The 27,689-nt window shown below is 35.9% G+C and overlaps 1 protein-coding gene across 1 annotated transcript in view; it reads left to right on the plus strand.

Annotated features, from left to right (window-relative positions):
• Positions 1 to 27,689, plus strand: part of LOC145665953 (1-acyl-sn-glycerol-3-phosphate acyltransferase alpha-like) — a 91,883-nt gene that overhangs the window by 46,563 nt on the left and 17,631 nt on the right. Inside the window, exon 3 of the mRNA XM_081733059.1 lies at positions 16,005 to 16,144. Coding sequence (XP_081589185.1) covers positions 16,005 to 16,144 — 140 coding nt within the window. The remainder of the gene's footprint in view (positions 1 to 16,004; positions 16,145 to 27,689) is intronic.

Consider the following 27,689-nt stretch of genomic DNA (forward strand, 5'->3'; position numbering starts at 1 on the left):
TTGGGATAAGACTTTTCTGTCTACTGTAATATATCGCAGAACTGAGATTAATTCCTGTCCGTTATGAAGAGGTTATTGAAACGTTTGGGGAAAAAAAGGACTGTCCGCGTCCGTATCTGAGAGTGTCCGTAAAAGGGAGGGTTTTGTTCCGTAAGAGAACATATATTTTTGCCGGGACAAAAAAATCTGTCCGTATTATAGAGGTGTCCGTTATTGAGAAGTGTCCGTTAAGGGAGGTTTCACTGTATTTCCAAAATTCTTGACGAGTATCCAGTACTTGAAGTATAAACGATGAAGCGGACGGCATGTTAGAATTGACCACAGAGAAGAATTAAAAAAAAAAAAAAATCAAAGTAATACATATATTTGTCGAAGATTTTGACTTTCAAAGTTCCCTCATGATGATCATTCGTTCAGGCTACTTCGGTCCTTTTTGCTTCCTTTATAGAGCCAACTTAAATTAAGTTAGTATTGACTTTCAACGACTTTAATTGCCAACTACCATTAATTATATTACGTCACACATATATGTCAAAAGAATTGGTGCACTTAATACTAAATCTACATTTCACTCACACACACATTCATACAGGACAATGTATACTTAAGGTTGCATTTAGTGTAATTAAACTAACCTAACTACATCTCTATAGACATTTATTACATTTCAAGAAAAGAAAACTTAGTTTGACATAACAGGAAAAGTTTGATTCATGAATTAAAATATATATATATATATATATATATATATATATATATATATATATATATATATATATATATATATATATATATATATATATATATTAATAATAATACATAGGCATGCATAGAAATCTGTTACTTTCAACAATATCAAATAACACATTTCTCTTTCTAGAGATATTAAAAGTTGGATTACATAAAAAAATATTTGACAAAAGGCGAAAGACAAAAATTAAAAAAAAAAAAAAGAAAATTCAAAGGTCAACATTAAACATATTTAAGATTCAGTGCAATGAATACATACCATTGTGAACAAAGAAAGAAAAAAATATAATTGATTAATCATATTTCAAGCGTAAGTGGACAACATTCTTGCGTATTTAATTTTATCCTGTAGGGATGGTATAGAGACTTGTAGGCGGATCCTGAGGTAAGGGTCGCTCGCCACCCCCAATGGCACAAGCACCAGTGCTGCAAAAGTTCAAGTCTGTACATAATAACACTAAAGTAACCCTAAGTAGCAGTGTTACAAATCACCGCTGCCACATCTCTCAGGAATCTGTCCTGGATCCGTTCCTGATCGAGACTTACACTGTCGTCTCGAGTCGAAAATATGTGATATGGAAAGAAAAGGCATGAAAAATGTCATCTTACAGCCTTTTGCGTCGATTTCCTTATAACTTGGGGGAGGCCCGTTCTAGTGTGCTAATTCACGAGGGGATGCCAGGGATTTCTCCTCTGAGAAATCTTTATCCCCCTGCAAGAGAAAATTTTCATCCCAGACAGGGATAACTTTTCCCCTCTCTTACGTGTGTGATGGCTGGGTGCGTATATAACTGAAATTCATCTGCCATGGGAAAAATATTCAATTCGCACACTGACCCGTCCAGTTATCCAAATTTTATATAACGTAGTGAAGAATATTTTTTTGCGAAATAAAGTAATGTTTATTTTGCGAAATAAAGTATTGAGGAATCTACCGGTACTTACATAGTCGTCAACAGGCCCGTAACTACGGCGAGGGTGAGGGGGCTTGGTTCCTTCCTAAATTTTTTTAGCCCCCTCAAACCACAATGCATCCGTATGATATTGATACAGAGACCTAGAATTGTTACAATTGCCCTCCTAGCATATTTATGTCCCCCAAACTTCAGTGGCTGGTTGCGGGCCTGGTCAACAAGGTTTTCACAGGTATTACATAATTTAAACAAATTTGTATAATGCAAAATACATTTACTACTAAATCATGCTCAATTTTAAAATAAGGCATTATCATTTAGTTAGAAGAACATAAAATGTTGCATTAGCCGTTACCCAGCTTTATCAATCTTGGTTCTCTTCTGTTCGAACTCACAATGAAAGTTTGCACAAAATATTTCACACGAATTTGATCTTATATGGGTGTACTTATGCACATGATACCTAGGTAGAATCCCACAGCGTTCAGGCGCCTTGCGAAATTCATTTATTAGAAAAAAAAACAACTAAAATTAGGAAATGCTAGTGTGAACATTACATGGATCTATATTTTCTTCCTTCTGCACTTCCAGGAAAAGGGAGATGCAGATATTACACATGAGTATACGGTAATTTATAAAATATTGTATTGTCACCAGACATATGTGAGTGAAAAATTTAAAAAAAAAGTTATAGATCTAGATAATATACTGTAGAAGTGGCCATGTGGACAGGCAACAAAGAACGAAAGTGATTTTTTAAAAAACAGGGCCTAGGAATTTTATCCACATACCATTTCACTTGATCATATTTCCCTCAAAAATTATTCATGTAATTATCTTTCAATTATTTCTGAAAGGGTTTTGACCTCTCTTTCAAAGGGTAAATTTGTCCTAGATTGATTCCAATATTTTTTCTATAATCTTTCCCAAAGATCACAAACTGACATCTGTACTATGTTATTTTGCGGAAATGGTAAGCTGACAAGTGACAACTACCCTTTCCAGGAATTCGCAGAATGAAAAGAAAGAAAAAAGAAAGAGGGAGAGAGATGAGAAAAGGTTTGGGTTGTACCACTGTTTATTAGTCACCTGATTGGAACAACTTCAGCGAGACAGAGAACTAAATTTGCCGCTCGACTCGGGCGGAAAGGAAAAACTAAGATTTATTCATAACTTTCAGTAAGATTGAATCATAGTAGCGAATGAACGTTAGGCTACAATTTGGTTTTCCCCAAATCATTAATCCCTTCATAAACATTGAAGATCTTTTTCCTGTTTTCGTCAAAATACTACGAATTTTCTCACACTAGTGACACTTGTAGTACATTCTTTATTTTAACCACATGAACTCATTTTATTTACAGATACTTTATTGTAACGAGATAATAATATAGATTTGTATGATGCTGTCTGATTGGTTTGTGTGCATGTGTCTGGATAAATATAGAAGAAAAAAAAACTATACTTACGGATTCAAGTTTCCCTTCAATGTTAGTGAACATAGTCTTGCTCATGCATGGAATATCTAAAATGCTGAGGAATTCTTCTAGGTGAGAGTAACCACTTCCAATAGATACCGTGGCCCAAACTGCTGACGTATTAACAGTTGACACTTTCGTTTTTGAGTCCAATTTCTCAGTAGAATGGCTAACTTCCCGGTTGCATGCTCGACATTTGAAGTACAAATAACTAACAAGTCCTAGTCGCCGTTCTTTTATAAAGTCCAATTTACCGCCAGTGCATATTCTTCTATGGTTATCTTGAAGTGTTAATGTCCATTGAAGAAAATGTTCCAAGTTAACAATTCGATAGCCGCTTAAGACGCCATTTCGTGTCACATTTCCACGCTGTCTCAAATATGAAAGTTTCAGAATCAAAGCTGCAAAGAAGAAACAAGTGAGTATCGTTCCACAGTGTGAAACTACGGTAGACTTCCAAACTATACAAATTACATAGTAAAACTGGAAATAGTAGAGACCGGAAGTAGTTGATTTCTACCACTTCCGGTTTAAATAGAAGATTGTTGAAGGAGATTGTTCCTATTCTTGGAACGATGAATCGATTCTCAGAAACCTCTTCTCGATACCTCTTACCGTTTTTGAGTTATGACAAATACTGTTGAAACTGGAAGTGGCCGATTTGTACAGCTTCCGGTTTAACTTAAGATTGGTGAAGGAGATAGGACATATTCTTAGGATGCTGAATCGATTTCTGAAAACTGCTTGTCGATAACTCTTACAGTTTTGTCAATGAAAATCAATATTGAAACCGGAAGTAGTAGTGAATTTCTACCACTTCCGGTTTTAGTGGAAATACAGAAGTCGAAGTGTTTTGTTTCCTTCACACCTTGAATCGATTTCTGAGAACCGTTTGACGCTAGCTATTATCGTTTCTGGGTTATGACTATTACTGTTGAAACAGGAAGTGGTAAAAATCGACCACTTCCGGTTTAAGTAGGAGGTTGTTGAAGGAGATGGAATCTGTTCATGGGATGCTGAATCGATTCCTGAAAACCACTTGTCGATAGATTTTACCGCTTTAATTGTATGACAATAAACTGAAACCGGAAGTAATAGTGAATATGTACCACTTTCGGTTCTAGTAGAAATGCAGAAGTGGAAGTGGTTTGCTTCCTTGAGACCCTGAATCAATTTCCGAAAACCGTTTGTCGATAGCTGTTACGGTACCGTTTTATGAGTTATGGGTTAAAACCGCAAATTGCCGATTTCTACCACTTCTGATAAGTAGGAGATTTCTGAAGGAGATGGAATCTATTCTTAGGATGCTGGAACGACCGCTTATCGATAGCTCTTACCGTTTTTGCTGTGATACCTGTTGACAGATAGACAGATGGACGGACACAGCCGTTCTAAAGAACTTCAATTTCTTTTGCATAGCATAGAGGCATCATTGTGATACAATGATAGCTACGTGATATATATAGAGACGTGCAGATGAACGGGGGTCTATGGATTCATACACACCCCTCCCAGAAAATTCTGAGCAAACGAAAAAAATACTCGTATAGAAAAATAAATAGCAAATTCCACATTTTAGAAGTTGGAAAAGTCGGATCTCACTGAGAAATGAATTTTTTCTTCTATCATACCACTTTTGTGATGATCATCAGAGCTGGTAATTGCGCGTCAAAAGTTTTTTTTTTTTTTTTTTTTTTTTTTTTTTTTTTTTTTTTGCAAATCACGTTTTTGGACGTTCAAAAATGCTCAGCAATTACATTTTTTAAGTTTCTACCAGGAACGTAGCCAGAGTTCTGATTTGGGTGGGGGCATATATACTAAACTAGTAGTATAAATAGCAAACTAGTATTTATATACTAGTTTAAATATTTGGAAGGCAAGTCAAGGTTTGGACCCCGTGCTCCCCCTAGCTACATCCTTGGTTTCTACACAACTTTTTTCCGCTAGAAAGTACTCAAGTGAATTAAATAGCTGCATAAATTGCTTGCTATAGTACAACATGTAAATAAATTTTAGAAAAAAAAAATCATTCAAGTCATAGCCTACGATGCGGGGGCTTGCGAATATGATTCCCGATGTGAACACTTGGTCGACGTTGAAAAAAAAATGGTGTATCAAGACGATTAAAACTATAAGCCAGATGAGAGGGTTGAGACGCATGCTAACATGGAGAATACACTCATTTGTAGCTACAATATATGAAATGCACTACTTTTCGTAGTGACAATGGCGTTTTTACCATGCCTTGAAAGAAAAAAAGCGACTCGCGGCTGAGTCAATACTTAAAAACAATTTTGGCGGAACAAGAATGAGGAAAACCAATCCGGCAGGAGGAGGAGTAGAAATGACATGCCAATTCCAATGTGAAAACCCTCTGTGCAGCACAAATGAAAAGAAAAAAGGTCTTATCAGATCCCCTCGTTTGCTTGCTTCTTCTCAATTCTTGGAATTCTAACCCGAAGCTAGTCAGTCACGTGATGTGCAAAGCAGAGAAATTCTTGGTTCATCTGCTTATCCCACCGTACCGTTTGCGAGATAGGATGTACTCATAACTGATAGATTAGACTTATTATTATTATGATTATTATTATTCAAACTAATGAAATAAGGGGCGGGACAACTTCACACTTATCCGTCCGATTTTGAGATTTTTCTCCCCAAATCGTTAGTTTAGGTTAGTTGCTAAAATTATTATTTTCGAAAGAGTTCTTTTATACTAGAAATAAATTAGGGAGAGGAGGGATAGTGTGAAGTTGTCCACCCATGAACAATATCCATATAGTTATACTGCATTATATAACTAGTTGCTCCTCAGTTTACGCAGTTCTGAAGCTGCCTATCTCAGTTTTGCAAAAGTAAATATTTTATTTGAGAAATATGTTTGAGGACCAAGTGGCATGTAATTATAATCGTGCTTCTTCTCTTTAATCAACATAATATTCGTATACATCGCTCTTTGTCATGATATGTATCATCATCATAATTAATTCCACATAATCTCTAGTCCATTAACATTAAATTATTATTATATTGTGCTAAATATCGAACAAAATGACACGCACAAATTTTATACGTACCATGGAATATTTCAGAACAAAAATGATTCTCACATGTGAATATTATTATATTATTTAATCGTCAACATTATTTATATCTTGCTTACTGTCCGATCCTAATTGACAAATATTATACCTACGTAAACCAAGATTTCGAAGATAGACCCCCCTGGTATGGCTTATGGTTCACGGGTATCCTTGCGAGCCACTGTTCTCAGCACTCTAATTTATTGAAATAACTTATAGTACACTGGTACCCTTATTTGGTTCGCAGTGAGAGAGTATTAAATGTAGTACAATATTCCGTACCAGTCTAAATAGTGAGTCAATATATTACAGATTGTATATAGAAACTGGTAGGTACTGAGAACAGATGCTAAACAACGAAAACAAAACATAATTAAAAACCAGAGACAAAAATAATGTAAATATACATTAAATAATAAGTAAAACGAATATAAAGAGTTATCTACTAACATACTTTAGTAACACGAAGCTTATATATATCATATATATACACATAATCTTACCTTTCATCATGCTGTCTTGAATCTTCAGCGGTTCCTTGTTCTTGATAACATGGAGAAGAATCATCAACAGAAACAACAATTTCAGTTTTGCGACGTTTAGCGGCGGCTCGAGCAGATTTTGAGCGCTTATTTCGTTTTCTGGTTTTTGATAAAGGTCGTTTACGAGCCATTATGTATTTGCAGTATATCAGCTCACGCCTGATTGGTAACACCTTCAACTCGTTAGCTACACTGCGAAATAAGTGATAGTAGGACCTTGTAGTTGTAGAACATCCCGTCGAAAATGCGAGTGGCGCTAGCGTACAGATGTTCTTTTTAAAATGTTAACACTTTGCGCATTTATTCTCAAAATACATAAAGTACGTTGGTAATACATGATGAAGTATAATAGCGAGAGGAAGAAGACATTTCAGTGTTTAGAACGATCTATAAATGTTGAAGATCGCTGGCCTCTTTCGACAAATATAAGTAATCAAAAAACGGATTTGCGCTGTGGTGTGCAGTTTAGTTGCATTTTTTCATTCCAATATCTAGTTCTTAAGATAATTAAAAACAAATCAAGCTTCAAGAAAAATTTAATACCATTTCATTCTAATCAATAATAATCAGGGAATAACATATTCAAGTTTCGGAACGCAATTTTTATTATTATTGCACTAAATTGGAACAAATTTTAATTAATTATTAATTAATTATATAAGCGCATATTGATTATATCAACATAAAATTAATCATTACTACTATTAAATATATTGCTATAATGTTATATACTCAGATCATTTCGATAAATTGCATTCTTTAGTAATTCTGAGTAGAGTGCCAACACCCTTAAAGTGATAGTTGCACCCTGAGACCTGAGCAGCGGGGAATACAGCCTTCAGAGCATTCACAGTTGCTGCTTCGAAGTCGACTTTCAGCAATTTTGGGTTAGCTCCACACCATGATTTTATGAATGAAAACAGATGTCTGTACGTGACTCACGTTTGCCGGGCAGCAATGCGTAAAGAACGGGCACGACCGAGTACTGCTGTGTATACTTCCAATATCAGCATGTAAGGTATTTAGTTGTGCAAAATGTTTACAGGAACTCTTAAAAGTTCCATCCAAGAACCATTCCTCACTGTTTTTCAATGCTCGTCTTAAAGCCTCATAACCGAAACACAAAATCCTTTTGTCTTCTTCTAATCTGCCGTATTGCAAGAATGAGGATCCATCCTCAAATAGGAGAATATCGTCAGGAAAGGAGACGTTGCTAGGCGTTGGTGTGTCCTGTTTCAAGCCGAGAACGTTTCTCCTTGATTTTTTCAAATAGCCTTTCTTGTCGCTGTACATTGGAATTGTCACCAAATCTAAACTTTGGTTTACTGGTACTGTCATTTCGTCTTTGGAGATCTGACTTACCCGTGTAAATATTTCTTCCTCTGCTCTTCTCTTGAAATTTGCGAGTCGTTTTCTTATCTCGCAAGCAGCGACGTCTGGCATACATGTGTGATTTCTCTCTACAACTGCTGTTTCCTCCACCAACTTCACTTGGCCAGGACAGTTCGAAGTCCTTCTCTTCACACACAACTGAAAGATTCAGTTTTGATTAATTGTTTTATTTCATAAATGTACCAAATAATAATAATAATAATAATAATAATAATAATAATAATAATAATAATAATAATAATAATAATAATAATACATATGGATTTGATTAATTAAGTTTTCCAAAATAAATGTAATTACTGCTTTCAGGTATACTATAACCTCTCCAGCCTTCTGTTTACAAATTTCAAAATTCACTTATGGAAATATTAACGATTTTCACGTACCCATGTAGAATCTCTATTCTTCCTCTGGAAATGATACTGATATCCTTCATGCACTAACAGTTCTTTACCTATAGAGGTCCTTGTGAACTCCATTGCAGATCAATGCGGTACTGCATTCGCAGTATCATGTTTTGGCCTTTTATAGTTTTCTTCACCACCACCCCCAGCACCAAGGCCAGGGAATCAGGTGTGCACACCTGGCCTCTGGGAACGTCGAGATGACAACAAGGCTTTCACCCCCACCTCCTAAGGCACGAAGCCAGGTGTCCGCACTTGACAGCTGGTAGCGTGGGGAAGAGCATGATGAGATTCGAAGATAAAAATACCGTGGGGATGTGCACGAAAATCAGACTATGCCGATTAGCATGCGTGCCGATGAGCACGTAATCCTTGATACGGCGATCGGGATCGTCCTTATTGAGAGCGTACAGCAGGCAAGGATGATACGGGCGCAGTTTGAGATCCTTGAAATCATACAGCCTAACCTACTGAAACTAACAACAAGTGAGTCACTACTTCTGCGGCACCCTATCTGTAAAGCTCTTTTCACAGTTTAAAAGATTAATGTCCAGAAGTGGTAAATATGTCTTATAATGTATTCAGTTTTACTTAAATGTATAATACAAATGTTATGCCTCTTTTCCTCACATTTTGGTAACTGGATTTGATTTCCTTGTGCTCTGTACAAATCGTGTGATTAATAATAACAATATAAGATGAGTGCGACTTAATTGCTCTTCATGAGTATGCATGTCAATGAAACTGAATGTCAATATTTTGCGTATTGTTAAATCGCGAATGAAAGTTTTCAAAAAAAAAAAAAAAAAATCATGCAAGAAAATTCTGTCAAGTAGCTTCTCACAAATTTTCTTCCTCTTATACTAGTACTCTATTACCTGAAAATTTATCGTTACCTAGAAATTTATCTCTATTTCTTTCTTACTATAAAATATTGCTCTAGCACTGACTTTTCCGTTACAATCCTACCGAAAGTGAGTACCCGTATTTTCGATATAAATGTAGCGTTCAAAGAAATTCTCTCTACTGAAACGGAATTGATAGATCTACAACTTTCCGGTTGTAATGTTTTATTCTATTAGTATAGAAACGTCAAGAGATAATGAAAAATATATTTTTGATATAAATGCAGCCTTCCAAGAATTTATCTCTACTAAAACTGGAATAGATAGATCTACTACTTCCCGATTACAATGTTGGATTCTATTAGGATAGAAACGACACAAGATAATCAAAAAGTTTTATATCTATATCTCTATATCTGTATCTATCAATCTCTCTCTCTCTCTCTCTCTCTCTCTCTCTCTCTCTCTCTCTATATATATATATATATATATATATATATATATATATATATATATATATATATATAGGGTGAGTTCGCCAATAGTCGACCATTTTTGCTTACTATTGTGTATATAAAATATATCTAATGGTCTTTTGGAGCGGAAAGTGATTCGTGATAAAGCTTGCATCATATACCACCAATGACAATCATTGTTTCCCTCTCCCTTGGCCAGCTGGTCGTCTTTCACCGATAAATTTCGACGTATCTGTAGAAATACGACTCAGGTGCACAGTTTACGACAGCGTGTAATGGGAATCTTCTGCACCTGCTATTTTTCGTTTTTCTGTGGATATAGATAGTACGTGAGGTAAGAAATGTTTTTGTTACAAAACTAAATTATTCTAGAAGCTGTACAGTATAATTTATCAATAACTGGAAAGTATTAAATTAAAAAATACATTTTAAAATGTGGTCGGAATTTGGCATTTTTTCTTTCCCATGCAAACCAATTGTCGACCAAGGGTGGTCGATTATTGGATTATTTGAGAGGGCGCCAAATTGCTTCAAATTATTTCCTGTTTGGTATTAAGGTCTGTTTTTCAACATGCATCTATAAAATTTTTGATTTCGTGACATATTCTAAAAATCGACCGCCTGTTTCTCGTGTTGGTCGACTATTGGAATATTTCTTGCCACCTGTCGACCGCACTGTTTCATACTATGTTTCGCGTTTTGCTGACTGGAATTTGTTCAGTAACTTAGTTGAAAGTTTCTTTTTATGACGATCTACTATTTCAATGTGAAACCAAGTTTTTTTTTTTATACGAGAACAAGAAGCCCTCCTCCTGGGTCTAATGGGTAGCACCCCTGCCTTTGGTGCTCTGTGTCCCGGGTTCAATTCGAAGCGGGAGAGCATAAAACGAATTAAAGCGGTTCGAATATTACTATAAACTGTAGATCCACGTCTTGACATAGTCTCGATGCTAAGAAGGGACGTTAAACCATAATAAACAAAGAAATAAGCAAACAAACGAGAACAAGAATGGTTTCCTGTACGTCTACTACGTCTCCCTAAATGAGAGAAATAATAATAATTTCTTGGAGGCATGTACCAGACACGTTGTCCAGTGCCTAGCCTGCTGGATTACGAATTGGGAATGGAGAGATGTGCGGGTTGAAACCCCAATGCCGGCCCTTCTGACAGGTTTCTGAGGGGTTTTATCAGTTATACCAGGCGCATGTCATTATGTTACCTACATAATAGGCTCTGGCCGACACCTTTCCTCATCCTTCTCCCTCCCCTATCCCGTCCTGTGCCACAAATGCTTAAAGGACATAAATAAATTCAACAAAATTCAAGTAAGTGTTAAAGTATGCTGCTTTGTAATAAAGTCCTGGGTTCAATTTTTCATGGGAATACAATTGGCTCGGAGCTCACGTTAAACTCTAGGTCTCACGTCCTTGCGACGTCATCATCATCCGATTAATGGCAATAAAAAATATCGATTCACTCGGCTCAGGTTTTTTCAGGTCAGAACCTGTTTTCGGGAAGAACACTGAAATATTAAGATTATCAATATTGAAAAACAACTTTTGTTAATATATTCTTGATTACTTCTGCTTTATAATATAGCAATGCATTTTGTTCTTAGAAATATGGCGAAGCATTTTAAATTTTATGTATTTTTGACAGATAGCATGGCTCCGGGATATAAAAGAAAAATTTTCCGCTATTCGGAATTTGATATGCAGTGCGCCTTAGAAGCTGTAAGAACAAACCAACTTTCAGTTCGTGAAGCCTGTAAAACGTTTGGTGTACCAAAGACAACAGTTTTAGACAAATTACATGGACGGGTACCAGAAACAACTGGGAAGATGGGACGCTGTACTTATCTCAGTGAAACAGAAGAAGAAGCCCTTGCAAACTGGCTTATTGAACTTTCTCAAAGTGGTTTCCCCAGAAAGAAGCATGACCTCTTAAATTCAGTACAGAAAATAGTTGTAGACGACAAACGCAAAACACCATTTAAAAACAACAGACCTGGGCAGAAATGGTATGCATCTTTCTTGAAGAGACATCCAAATATTGCAGTGAGGACAGCTGAGCCTATAAATGTCTGCCGAAGTTTCGTAAAAGAAGAATATATACGTTCGTGGTTTCATGATCTTAAGACCTACCTTACCAGTACGAACAATCTTTCCATTCTAGAAGATCCACGTAGAATTTTTAACGCGGACGAATCTTCTTTTCAGTTGTGCCCATCATCTGGAAAAATTTTGGGACCAAAAGGCTGGAAGAATATTTATGAGGTTCAAGATAAGGAAAAGGAAACCCTTACTTTTCTAGGAACATTTAGTGCTTCGGGAGAAACCGTTGCTCCAATGATCGTTTATCCATACAAGTCGCGAGTACCCAGAGATATTGTGTCCAATATTCCCTCTTCGATTGTGATAGGACGATCCGAATCTGGCTGGATGATTAGTGAGACATTCTTTGAGTGGGTCGCCAATGGTTTCAATAAATGGCTATTAGATCACGATGTACCTAAGCCTGTAATACTTTCCATCGATGGTCACAAAACTCACTTAACTTATGAAGTAAGCAAATTTTGTGACAACAACGAGATCATATTGTATGCCCTGTACCCTCATGCAACACACATCTTGCAACCATGCGATGTATCCGTCTTTAAGGCGTTAAAAACAAATTGGAAATTCGTTGTTCGCAGCTATCTAACGGAAAATAATTTATCTTCTATTACAAGAGTTCAGTTTGCACCACTTATTGCAGAGGTCCTAGCAACAGCAGCAACACCATCAACAATAAAGAATGGGTTTCGCAAATGTGGACTGTATCCTTTTAATCCGGACGCTGTTGACTACACAAAATGCATCAAGAGTGTATGAAAAAGCACAGAGAGTACTTCCACTCAGCCAAATGTTAGTGAAGAAGACCTTCGTACTGCAAGAAAAGTTATTACTGTGTACAAGAATGAACTTCAAAAGGCTGCGGTTGACTTCAACGCTGTTCTTGAAGTTTTGAAACTTCCAGCAGAAAAGCCGATGGACGAAGCACTACAAACTGATGATAAAAGTGCCAACTTACCATTAGATGACGAAGTTGCAGTTGGTGAAATCCCTGTAGTTGATGACAACAATGAACACTTGTCTCAAGCTACTCTCACTGTTGGAAAGGATTTACTAAATGATCTTCTCCAGTCATTGGCTGTTGAAGCCAATCCAAGTGCAACAACTGAAAACAGAGTGAATATAACATCTATTCTACCAACGATACCTAATGAATTCGATGCCATTGCAGCACAAGAGAAAGATCAAATCAGTATTGTGCCAAACAAAGAATCAGTTATGTCTGCTCCAACAACAGAATCAGAGAGGCCTTTCATTATTATGAGAAAGGAAGCGTCTATTCCAGAACTTATGCCATCAAATGAGAAGAAAGGAAACACATCAACTACACTGAATGAAACTGAACCTATGAAAGATATTCAGCAAGATACTTATTCTCTCAAAGAACCTGCTACTGCAGCTCTGGTTTCTGTACCAGAAGCACAGCAAGAAACAAGGGACGTTGAAAGCGATGCTGTTGCTGGACCAAGTGAATCAAGTCAGAAGGATATCGCAACAACTCCTAAAACTATCAGACCAATATATATAACGCCAAGTTTTAAAAAGCATCTGTTCTGGCCTAAGAGTCCAGTCAAAAAGCCTAAGAAGAAGGTAGAGAAGATACCGTTTGCAATTAGCTCAGAAGAATATCGCCGCGCACTGACTGCAAAACAAGAAGAACAGAAGAAACTAGAGGAGGAAAAGAAACGCAAAAGGGATGAAAGAACAGCAAAAAAGAGCAACAAATTGGAAAATCCAAAGAAACGATCGAAGAAGACGACCACTGCTGTTGTAGGAGAACATCACAATGAAGAAGATGTAATTGATTACGGCGATGGAGCTATATGCGCAGGATGTGGAGTGATAATAAATGATTTTGCTTTGGAAAGTAAGGATAAACCAGTGGGTTGCGATCAATGTGATAAATGGTTCCATCTTCGGTGTACCGAATTATCTGGGTATACATGGGAAGAACTTGCAGATAAGCAGTTCCTGTGCGCAGATTGTACCATATAAATGATTTGAACAAACAATCAGGAACTTACTGTAATTACATGAAAAGATAGCTCAATGTGCTCAAGTAACTCAAAAGAGAAACCTAACACGGGAGAGAAACCTTATTATTGTGAGACGATAACTCGACGTGCTGAAGTAACAAAGGAGAGAAATCTTATCATATATGAGAAGATAACTCGATGTGCTCAAGTAACAAAGGAGAGAAACCGTATCATATATGAGAAAATAACTCGATGTTCTGAAGTAACACAGGAGAGAAACCATATCATATATGAGAAGATAACTCAAAGTGCTCAAATAACAGAGGAGAGAAACCTTAACATTATGAGAAGATAACTCGATGTGCTCAAGTAACACAGGAAAGAAGCCTTATCACACATGAGAAAGTAATTCGATGTGCTCAAGTGCCACAGGAGAGAAACATATTTCACACAGGAGAAAAGTGAACACTTAGGATTTTCTAAATTATTAGAGACTCGTACTTTGTTTAGGATTTGTAAAACCGTAATATAAGTGATAAGATAACGTGTGCATATAACACAGGAGAGAAGTCTTGTTTCACGTGGAAAATCTATTTAATATTCAAACCCATTATTCCAAATAAAATAGCTATGTATCAAATCCTAATAGCGTGATTCTTTCATTTATAATCACTAAGGAGAAAACCTTAATGAAAATTAAATAAAATCTATACAATCGTTTTGTCAAGTTCAAATTTCGCGAATAATACAATTTCGAAATATCACCTAAGGCAATCAAATACTTCTACGTGATAGAAACGATAGAAATTGCGCGCGGTCGACTAATAGCATGAATGCGGTCGACTACTGAGCGATGACGGTCGACAAGTGGGAATTTTGATGAGTTTTCGTAAAATGTATTTTTATATCATTGCAAAATTTTAAAAGTGAGCAGTTAACACACGGCATGGTACAAAAGAACCCATATAAAGCAAATAATTCACTTTTGTCAAATACTATGAAATCATCACGCTTTATAAGTGCTTAGAAGTAAGATTTTTTTCAGCGGTCGACTATTGGCGAACTCACCATATATATATATATATATATATATATATATATATATATATATATATATATATATATATATATATATATATATATATATATATATATATATATATATGCAGCCTTTCAAGAGTTTATCTGTACTGAAACTGCATTTGATAGATCTACGAATTGTAACGGTATTGTGTAATTTTTATATGATAACTTGTATTTACGGGCAAAATGTGTTTTTAAAATATGCACAAGCTGTTCAAAAGAAAGAAGAAAATATAAAGAAAAATAGATGTAATTTCTTTTCTGTTATTATGATTGATGTTCTGTTGTAATTGTGATATGACATGTTTTGTAAGTAATCATAGCAACGGAAAATATATAATAAATAGAGAATCCATCTTGTGATATATACATGTGCAAAGTGTGTAATTGTTTAATTTATTACGTACTACAATAAAAAGGTAATACCTAAATGAAGTGTTTAGATGGATTTTGATAAAATAGTAACCTAGATTACATAAATATACGGACTGAGGGCTATAACGACATATAAAATATGCAAAACAAGCATTAGGCTAATTACAAACTGGTGTTTATCATAGTAATACACATTTAGTGGTCGTTATACAATTTCCGGTTACAATGTTGGATCCCCTTAGGATAGAAACTATAAGACATAATGAAATGTATTTTTGATATAAATGCAGCGTTCCAGGAATTTATCTATGCTGAATCCTGAATTGATAGATCTACAACTTTGGGGTTGAGTCCTCAGCAAGAGATAATGAAAAATGTATTTTTGAAATAAATGCAGATTTCTAAAGATTTATCTCGTTTCTTCTTCTTCAATCGTTAATCTAATTTTTGCTATGCTATCCTCTATGATGTATTTACTTAACAACGTGAGAATAAAAATTAGTGGATAGATTATTTTTGTTTGTAAATTCTGAAATTAGATGTTCTAGTTTGTGGAATGTTATTTTTACAGCAAAGTAGCCGTCATCCAGTACACCATCGTACAGAAACTTCTTGGTATTGAATTTGAAATTAGAGGGAAGGAAAACATTAGTCGATTGCAGGGTCCAGCTATTTTCTTAGCGAATCATCAAGCGTCACTGGATGTTCTAAGTAAGTACTACTTCTTTTCCACTTATTTATGATGCCTAGAAAAGTCAGACAATTTCAATTGATTTAAAATGCACAAATATAAACACACGAAATAATACACTTAATTTCAGAAGTGTATTTACAGAGTGCCATTAATTAAAGGCCATACATATCTCTATTTTTTGAAGACGATATATGAAAGTTGTGTTAAACCTCAGCTTGCATATTCGGAGAGCCCACTGTTGAAATTAGGCAATGCTCTGTGTATCACCTCAAAGAGTGTCAGTGATTTCTTCTTTAATGTTTTGTTTCAGTGCAGCTTTGGTTGCAGTACTTGTGCTGTAACTTTTAATTTTCTGATGCCCCCAGAAAAAAGAAAATTGCAAACACTGAGACGAGATTTCTGAAGCCATGTGACATTACCGTTACGGATTCATCTTCCAAACAATATGCAAACGACCTTCACCGACTGTTGGGAAATGTGTGACCTGTCTCTATCCTGATGAAACCACACGTTTTCGATGCCAAGATCGTATTGTGCAACTTCAGTGCAAAGAATGTTTCAAGCATCGGAACATACCGAGATGTCACAATACGACATTAGATTTGTGTATAATAGTAGTATATACACAAAGTAGTGAACACTGCCTTTACGAAGACAGTTACGTGTCGGGTGAAGAGAATTGCGTGCTAAAGTGAAATTTAGACTATGTCAGTGGTAGTTCAATACAAGAAGGGCCACCCTCACAGGCTACCTTTACCTGGTCTAAATGGAGTAGCCAGACGAAGAATGCTCTGAGAGAAGTCAGCAGTTCTCCAGTAGCCAAGTTAGCGGAAATCACAGTGATTGGTACGGCAACTTTGACATTAGTTCCAGACATGGTCAGAGTGACTTTAACGGCTGAGTTACTTTGGGGTGAAAGGCAACAGGAAACCACCACTCCATTTTTCTCTAGTTTACTGACAGCAGAAAGAGAACATATGTATAATAGTCTTTGGCAGGTCAAAAGATAGTTCCGGAGGTAAAATATTCTCCCATTAGTATTCTTCAGGATGAATTCGTAAAAGCTATATCTGAGATTAGAAAAGGAAAGGCAATCGGGATAGATAAGATATCAATCGAATTCATTAAGAATATGGGAGAAAAGGGCAGGACAGAGTTGTTCTGATTCTGCAATAAAATATATGAAGCAGGAAAGTGACCAAAAGAGTTCCTACGACGTTCATGACTCCGATGGCTTGGAAATCGAACCCAAAGAGATGCGAGGATTATAGAACTATAAGTCTCATATCTCATTCAGCAAAAATTTTGCTTCGAATTCTGAACAAAAGGTTGTATGGAAAATCAAATAAAAAAGTTGAGACAATACGAATTTTGGTTTTTGGGATTGTCGTCTTCCAGGGACTCCCGACCGTCCCGGAATCGCGTATACCACTCGAACACATGTGTACGAGATAAGCACTCATCACCATATACTTGTTTCATAATTTCCAATGTTTGTGTAAATGTTTTACCTAGGTTGAAACAAAATTTAATATTGGATCTTTGTTCTATCGCGTTTTTTGTGGCGACTGATACACTCATTTTTCTTCCTATAACTTGACACTCCTTCAATCGGTTCTCATGATTGTGGTTTCGTTTTGTTGACCAGATATCCAGCTTTCCAATGATATGTTGCTTCAATAGATGAAAATAGTATTTGTCTGTAAAGAAAAAAAGGTCCGTTATTTTTCCAACATGGTGTGCATTCGGAAAATTGCTTCATTGAGCATACTCCATATGTAGAGATCTGGAGCCGTGGGGTCAGCGGAATGGGAAGGATATGGAAAACCCATTCCACGGAAAGTCAAGTGATGTCCAAACTCTCGTGAGCAGAAGTACAATCGACTCACTTGCAATGTGAGCAGTAGCTTCATCTTGCTGCATTCATTGTTGCTGTAACGACAGATTTTTGGTGCGATAAAAACCACGCAAATCATCCACGAATGGGTCAATAATCAAACGACGAAGGTATACATGACTTTTATCACTGAGTCATAATCTGCTCATGAAATCTTCATCTTCATATGTTATAGCTAACACTTCAGGGCAATACAGTAGACGTGCGCGCTCATCTTCTGTAGTGAGATGCTGCCCCACACCATATGAGCGTAAAATGTGCTCGACAATAAACACCTTCTCTTCTGTTGTGACTAACATTATTTTCGCTCAAATTGCACACTGCGCTAGTTCACTCCAGAGTTCGTAGATTTCCGTAAGAAAATTTCCCTCGACTGACAAAATTTTCCCTTTTCATATCAAATTTTTCCTTTACTTATCATATTGTCCCTTTTCTTATCAAATTTTCCCTTTTATTATCAAATTTTTCCTTTTCTTATCAAATTCTCCCTTTTCTTAGAATATCAAATTTTCAATTTTCTTATCAATTTTTTTCCTTTTCTTACAAATTCTCCCTTTTCTTATCAAATTGTCCCTTTTCTTATCAAATTGTCCCTTTTCTTATCAAATTTTCCCTAGTTTGTTGGGTGTCTAATTCATATGACGGATGTTATATAATAAGACTAATTTAGCTATATTAATGGAAGTACCAACCACATTTGTTTTATTCATTTGCTTTTTGCTTCTATTATTCTTACTTTTCCCTTAACTTTTTAGAAAGAAAAAATACAAATACACCCAACTAGCAATGGGTGCAAATTATGCTACTTTTAAGACACGCACACACAAACGATTAGTATTGTATTTGTTTATTTTCGAAGAGTAAAGTGGGCCGGGGTGCCTCAATGGTAGAGCGTTCACCTCTGCTGCGTGAGGTCCCTGGTTCGATTGCAGCTCGCGCCAAATGAACTTTGTGGTGGAGAAACACCGTGTGCGTGCGTTTTCTCGGGATTCTCGCATTTTCTCCCACTTTATTCATTCCACCATTTCATGCATTTCCTATCATCAGAGTCTCCTTTAGCCTAGTCGGCATAAAACAAGAAGATTTCATTTCATTTTTTCCGAAGAACAATGTAAATATTAAGCATTTATATTGATCAGTTAGTCAGCGCGAGAATTTAACTAGATTTTTACGTTTTATTAAACAAATCCCTTTTTCCCTTTTTTGTTAAATTTAGATTAGGAAAATTTCCCTCAAACTACTAACACTGATCCACACCCAACTGAGCACACGAATGTGGTGCTCTGAGCTCATACCATTTTGTACCTGCGCGCCATCTGTATATGAGTTTCAGTACTGTTTTGTGTTGCCTCATAATGAAAATGAATATAAATATCCCAACTTCTTCTCGTAACCCCATGGACGATTGTGTTTGAAAACAGTGCCATTGGATTCAGTGTGTTCAAATTAGTATCAAAAAAGGAATTAGAAATGTATTCAAAGAGGGTCAGTTTTTATTAATAACATGAGCGTTAGTTCTTTGATTCTCTTTGCCTGACAATATTGTAAAGTTTTTAAAGCATTTCTTATCTATCGGCCTTTGCATCAACTCAACAGTGAATTTCGTGAACTTGCTCTTCATATTTCCTGAATCTGCTCGTCCTGGGGCTTCGCCCCCACACACTTTGCTCGCAACTCTTGAACCCACAATTCAATTCACAATGCACAATTTTTCAAACAAAATTTTGAAACAAGAATTTTCAAACAAAAAGTTTCAAACGAAAAAAATTTTCAAACCAAAAATTTCAACTAAAATAATTTCACGTTTCACGGTTAACCGTCAAACATTATCAGGTTTTAACTATTCGATTAACAAATAAAAGGTTTTGATCATATCTATCAGTGAGTACAGAATGTTGAATGAAACCAAGATTTTTAAATGTTAAACAAAACTTAAAACTGAATGCAGCAATTATTTGAAAATCATCAGCCAATCAGATTGCACGAAAGATAGTGATCAACCAATCAGATTGCATGAAAGATAGTGATCAGGCAATAAAATTGCATCAACAATAACTTTGCCAGTGTCAGATTACATCACCTTGTGATTAAATTTCAAAGTGTTGTAGCATGTATTGCCTTTCGTCTATAAGTCATAAGATTCAATAAGGTACCTATCAGATTTCTGAAAACTCAAGGTTAATTCAACCACCACCAATTTATCTTAGTCTATGAGCTTAACTAAAGTTCATAGTATTGTTTCAAATTTCGCGCCTCATACTAAAATTTTGTTTATCACAATTCCCAAATTTAAAGAATGGTCCTACGTATCTCTCTCGATATACCTAAGTCTTAGAATTAATCATATAATTATATGTTGTAGTTAGGTCTCAATTAGGTCAATTGTTTGTCTTAGCAGAACCAACTGTTGTCTAGAAACGTGTTATTTGATAACTTCCACGAATTTTGAAAAGGAAATGAATCCCTGTACACTACCTCATCAAGGTCAATCACATGTTACATCGTGTAGCTTACGTTTATATTTGGCGGGAATAATCAAAACCAATGACGTAATTTCATTTTGACAATTCTCAAATGATCCTACAAAGTTTAAATGTACCAATGTCATGGACACCTAGTCCCATTATAGGTCAATAACAGATCACGTGACCATACTCATATTTGACAATGATTTACCCAAAGAAAGAGATACCACCCAATTCTAAAAACAATTACCAATTATGAATTTAACAATAAGAAATGTACCCTGTACATAAATACACCTGTGTCTTATGAAAAAGTAATAAATCCTGTACTCATTCAATAATAAAGCCGTATCAAAAAAGATAAAATAGGTCAATAACCTTTAAAATTTGAATAGTTGGGCATAAAAGGGACACCCACATTTACAATGGGTCCTAGAAAACGTTTACCGAATTTTGTTATTTAATAATTCCCAAATTTAAAAGGGAACATAAAGATATAAAGGTAATAAACCTCTGTACATATCCATATAACGTGCTAAATCTTTATCAAAGGGGTCAATAACCTCCGAAATTTGATTTTTGGTAATTCTTTACTCATGAAAGGGAACGAGGTGGACCATCCAAATTTCTAGTGGTACATATTGAAGTCCTGTACTATAATACCAAATGCTTATATTAAACAATTTCTAAAACCGAGTGGATGAGCCAAGATACCCCTCCCAAATTTTTAAAGGGTGCATCAATCTACCCATGTCTTATGATAGGAAATGAACCCATATACATGACCATATAATGTAATAAGACCACATCAAAAGCGATAAATTGGGCCAAAAACCAAACACGTGGTACTGTAACCGGACGGGGTTCGATTCCTTTATATTCCTGCTCGGGATGGCACTAATCGTAATGGTTAGTGGTTCGGATTCCGGTGCGCTACATTGCCACGTTGGGATTTGAAGCAATTTGTGGATTACTTAGTGATCACTTTCTTCAATAGAGGGCGAACATACTGAAATCACCATGTGAATGACTGTATAAAATTCCGGTACGACTTTTATTCAGTCATACACATTGAAGCACAAACAATACAAATTTAGCATGCACATAGCTTAAAACTAACCATATAAATAGATAGGAACACTTTCATTAAACCAAATCAATTTAGTTTAACATGTATATTTTCGGGCTGTCGTAATGACGTTTTTTTTTTATGCCCTCTTCACTGTTCACAGATACTTACATGTTTTATATCTAGTAAGATTATAAATTGATCAAACAGGTATTATATTGATCGATTTTTAGTTTTAGCTCATAATACTATTCACTGACACGGTACGCGCACGGACAATAACGGTATCGACGCGAAATTCGCACTGTTTGTTACTGGATTACATATTCAATATGTATTCGTGATCACTGTTGAAGTACTAATGATCTGCATTCACTAAACTTTTATAATATTGTCTATTTCACCATTTTTACATTATATCTTCAGCGCCTATCAACATCCACCGCGCCGCTTTTTGCCTGTGTTCTTCTGAATAGAGTGTTTGAGCAGGCTTTGTTCGACTGTATTCCTCAGCCGCTGCTATACTGCCACATCATATCTTATTTACACGTGATATAACTAATTCACTAATTAAATGTACTTCTTCAGCTTTGATGAATTAATATTGAAGGGAAAGGTAAATAAATTTTATATTTTGAGGATTGAAGTCCGATGATTAACGATGTTCAGGGGGACTATCTTTTATAAATCACTCTAGTCCTCCGCAAGTTTACTCACTGTTTCTTGCTGCATTTTTAAGCCATATTTGGGTGCGATTTTGCACCGGAAGTTTTACACACACAAATACAAATTCACATAAGTTCAACCACAGATTACTCGAAACAGAATATCTTGCAATCACCAGAAGACGTCCTTTTTCCTTACTGGTTTGCGATTAAAAAAACATTTTCTTGCATTAATAGACTTGTACAGTTATAGTACAACATAATGCTTATGTTTATATTTTGGCAATTTTTTACCCATGAAAGGGAACAAGGTGGACCATCCAAATTTATCATGATACATGTTAAGGTCGTGTACTATGATCCCGTATGCTTAAATTGGAAAATTTCGAAAATTTAAGGGGTTAGCCATGGTACCCCTCCCAAAAATTTAAAGGGGTGCATCAATGTACCTATGTTTTATGATAGAAAATGGACCCCTATGCATAATCATATAACGATATAAGGAAATAGGACCTCATCCAAGGGGATAAATTGGTCCAAAACCAAACACGTGGTTGTACTAAAATTTGGCAATTTTGTACCCCTAAAGGGAACGAGGTGGACCACCCAAATTTATAGTGATCTATATTAAGGTTCTATACTATAACACCAAATGTTTAAATTGGGCAATTTCCAAAATTAAAGGGGCGGGTCAAGGTATCCCCTCCCAAACATTTCAAGGGGTGCACAAATGTACCCATGTCTTATGATAGGAAATGGACCAATATACATGACCATATAACCACTGTAACATACTTTGTTTGTTACAGACAAGTTAATAGGCTCAATGTGAATTTTGAATTATATTACTCATATTATTATCGTAATTTTATAATAGGGCAATTTAAAGTATCCTTATGTTTATTATTCTTTCGCAAACATCGCGTTGAAATGCAGATTTTGTTGTGTTTAGACGTTGGTTCTCTTAGTAAACTGCTCTTGAGTTTGTTATCAATCTTCTTCTTCTTCTTCTATTGAGTCGCCCATAGTAGGAGAATATACAGGCTAGGAGCATTACGGAATGAGGCCAGTTTATAACGTTGATTTATAGTTCGAATTAAGGTTGTAGTATTCTTTCTTACTATATCTTTTGTTCATGAATATCTATATTCTATGCGAATTATCTTTATTTTGTTTAATAAAGCTGTAATAAAAGTTTCACCAAAATTTCCAACAGCGGGAATGAGAGAGAAGCGAAGCGGTGAAACGACTGTCTTTATATATACTGTGTACTTCACCAAAAGCCGAACAAGAGTGGCGTCGTAATTTTCTTTCTTCTGTTAGAAGATTTTTTTTTTTTTGTGATGGACTGAGAGCGAGTTCGTTGTTTTACTCTGCATAATAATACGCTCCAAGGAGTGAAATTATAGTGAGAACGTTATTCTCCCTAGGTTTTGGATGGAAGGGAGAAAATTCTAACAGATAAAAGGTGGAAGTGAATCACGCACATGGTGATTCTTGTGTAAGCTGAACAATGGCGTAAAAACTAATTATTTCTTCGTGTAGCAGCACTTCAGGTAACGTGACTAACTTTAAGTCTATCTACAATGACTATTCTGCATGTGAGCCTTGAAGTAAAGTGAACTTAATCTTGTTTTCTGGGAAACTTCAGTAGTAAAACTCGAACTGCCAAAGGTCAACGGATATATCTATATTTAGTTCAGTTGAATTATTTTGGAACACAAACCTACTGAATAAAACTATTCTTTCTTCGTATTAGCTACAGTGGTTTATCAGAGTTAGAAATTAAATATACAGTTGTTTATTAGAGTTAAGATAACGAAAGCACTGGTGTTCTTCAGAAGTATAAATTAATATTTGTGAGTACGAAAATGTATGGTTCACGAGTGTATCTTATACACGGCACAATGTCCGAGTAAAGAGTTCCTATGGGGGAAACCTTCTCCCAAAGGGGCCCAGCCTGTGCGCGGCCTCGAATAGTCTTAGCCAGCCCTCTCATTATGTAAGTCGTAAGTAGCGTAAATCTCTCTCTCTCTCTCTCTCTCTCTCTCTCTCTCTCTCTGTTGTGAAGTTCATTAACTATTGAGTTAACCGTATTAGAAATGTATCTGAATATTTTCTATTAAAGCTTCAGTCCACGTGAAATTTCATATAATATATATATATATATTGATGGTATTTATCAGTGCTTCTTGCTATATGTGTTTAAAGTTCAAGTGATTTCATGGGTAAGTTTGCCATTTTACGAAGATTGTCTGAATAGCATCTATAGTTCTCCAAAGTTTGTCCACCTTCGGTTATCATATGTTACAGTAATAAGTTGAACGTTGTCCCTCTGCTTAGATTGCTGGTGTTTCTAACTACGTTATGTCGAATTGCTGTTTGTTCAGTAACTGTCTGTCTATAAAAAAATATATGTATATCTCGTCCATTCGTCCAATGTTGTCTAGTTAATATATATATACAAAGTCTCATCCAATTGTCCTGTATGAAGTGTATTATATACTATCGTGTCCATTGTCTACCTAATCCAGATTGTCTAGTATTGTCTATTATTACTGTCCACCTAACTTGTCCGCCCGAAAGGGAATATTATTATTACTAAACGTCCGAGTCATTAGTTGCTGTGTCTGCCCAGTGGATGTTCGGCTGTACACATTACTATTTGAGTGGCTACGGCATATTGAGTTATGCGAAATGTGTGAACGGAAATTCTATCATGCTGAAGTGGGGATTAAGACGTCAAGTGTACTATATTTGACTTCGTATAAATTGCATTACATTATAATCGATAGTAGAATGCGCCCATGGTTGGAGCTGCCGAACGGGGATGTCAGTAAATATTACCTCCGTTCCTTTATTGATTGTGTTTGGCACTTGAACTGAACCGGAAGCGGTAACACTTCTTTCAGCTGACGCTCGCTCAAGCGAGAATCACTCTGTTCTGTTATTATGTCGTACCTATGACGAGTGATGTGAAACTCTTAACTTTATTTAGTTGTCTGCGACTGCAATATGGTTGTTTCTCTTAAGTGGTGTGACGAAGTGTCAGGTAATAGTTTCTAACAGTTACAATACAATCTACTTCGACTATTGGTCTATGGACAGTTCTCTGGTAAGAAAAAAAAAGAAGTTAACAATAAAATCTGATAATGGTTGATATTGTAAACAAATTGGATATGGGATTGACAGACAGAATTCTAGATGTGTTCTATTGAAGTTTTTTTTCTCACAATGTTATGGTACTATAATGAATATACTGGCACCTTACGTTAATTGTAGAAGTGTGGTTAACTACCACACCAGTCTGAGTTGAAGCATTGTTAATAAATAGTATCTGAAAATGATTTTTTTCCTTTTCAAAGTATTTAATATAACTAAGGTAAAATATTCATATATACATACATGTTTAAGCTGAGCTTTATTAAAGGAGTTGAGTGGAGCTATTACTCTTCCTTCTAATCTGCATCCACCGGAGGTAAGTTTCTGGTTCTTCATTCTTTTTGTTTCCGTTTTCGTTTATTATTTTTCCGTTGCGCGATAGATTCCCTTCTCGATTCCTTTCGAGGTTGCTAGGACTTCGAATTAGGGATCAAGAAGTGAGTTCAAGGGAGGTGGTCGTTACGTATTGGAAAGAATCAAAACTTCCCTTGAACTAGGCTTTTAGATTGTAGCAGTTGTTTTACAATTTTTGGCGACCCAGCCAGGATTTTTCTGACGGTAGGATTGTGGATGGAAGGAGAGTAAAAAAAACAGAGAGAGAGGAGAAAGAAAATGAGAGTGAGGCGGACTGTTCGGTGATGTGCGCTGGTAGGGTTACTGGTGTTGGTTTCTCCCAAGGGAAGTATTCTATTTTATTGATATATTATATATTGTGTGATATATTTTGTGATAGTGTTGTTGTGTACTTGTTAATATGTCAACGTCTGAGCGAATTTCAGTTGGAGGCAGTGTTTCTAGCTCCGATTCGGATAGAGAATACGCGTGCTCTAATCAAGGTAATAAGTCTGTAATATCAGAAACTGCTGAACGGGAAGATTCAGTCATGTGTGAAAAGTGTACCCGATGGTATCACTTCCGTTGTGTCGGGATAAAAGAATCCGATAGTATGTTTGAATTAATAAGTCGGGATTCGTACCAATGGATTTGTCAGGGTTGCCAACCCTCAAATGGAAATGGGAAAATCGAAAAATCTTTTGAAAATGGTGGCTTGGTTAAGTCCAACCAAAATGAAGAACAAGATGTTCTAAAATTTTCTGTAGTTACTTCGTCCCCTATTGGTGGGTCAGAGAGTTCAATGGAAATGCGTTTATTTGTGTTCTTACAAGAAAAGTTCGGTGAACAACGCGAAGAGTTACAAAAGCAGAACGAGAAACTGGACAGACAAAACGAAAAGCTTAATGAAAAGTTTGATAGGCAGCATGATGAAATTTTGATCTTAGCTGAGAAAATTAATGAAGTCAAATTAGAAGCACACAAAGAAATAGTCGAGGAATCGAACAAACTACGCGAACAAATAAATGTAATAACTGGATCCCAGTTAGAACAAGAGGATCGACTGCAAATTGTCGAGAGTGACCTCTTGAAAGTAAATCAAAAAGCGGAAGAATTGCAAGGTGAATTGCGAAATTTGCCTGAATTAGTTGATACTAATAGCAAGGAGATAACTTCGATTAAAGAAGGATATGAAACTACTGCCACTATTTTCGAATCGGTTTGTGATGAACAGAGAAGCTTAACCAAAAGAGTCTCTGTTTTGCAACAAAAACTTGAGCTTCGTTATGAGCAGCTTCAGAAGGAAATTAAGGAAGTTAGAGCGAAGTTTTCGGTTTCGAAAGAAATAAATAGTGAGACTGAAGGGGGAGACGATAGTGTTGCTCCTAAAAGAGTTTGTTTCACAGATGTCAGAAAAGATAGGACGTCTGCTGAAAAGAGTAGGTTTGATTATAGTGATCAGCCGATTCCACATTCGGATGGAATGTTATTTAATGGTACTACTACAGCAACTAATACTTCCTGGTTTTCTAAACCTATCCCTAGTGTTCCGACGATGAAGTCCCCGTTTAATTTAGATACTTTTGCAAGTACTGGTAGAAATACCGTGCCTATCTTTGGCAATAGTAGTTCTCCGGTCTATACTATGTCTAATTGGAATTCGAGTCACTCGACTCCGAAATACTCATCATTCAATCAACCCAGTTGGGGTAGTTCCATTAGTAATCCAATCAACCCTTTAAGTCAGTGTTCTACACCTTTCTATAATGTGTCTAACTTAAGTCCTTTTGACAATGGTCCTATATGGTCTAGGATTCCTGGTGAGCAATATAATTATGAATCTAAACAGATCTCACTAAAGGATCTTACTTATTTTCCTACTTTTGGTGGAGAAATTCGTCCGGATGCATCTAGAGCTTTCCTCAGAAATTTCAAACGTTGTATAGATCGATATTCCGTTTCGGATTTTGA

The sequence above is a fragment of the Thermobia domestica genome, chromosome 1 (assembly GCF_964235325.1).
Source record: "Thermobia domestica chromosome 1, izTheDome1.hap1.1, whole genome shotgun sequence".
Classification (NCBI taxonomy): domain Eukaryota; kingdom Metazoa; phylum Arthropoda; class Insecta; order Zygentoma; family Lepismatidae; genus Thermobia; species Thermobia domestica.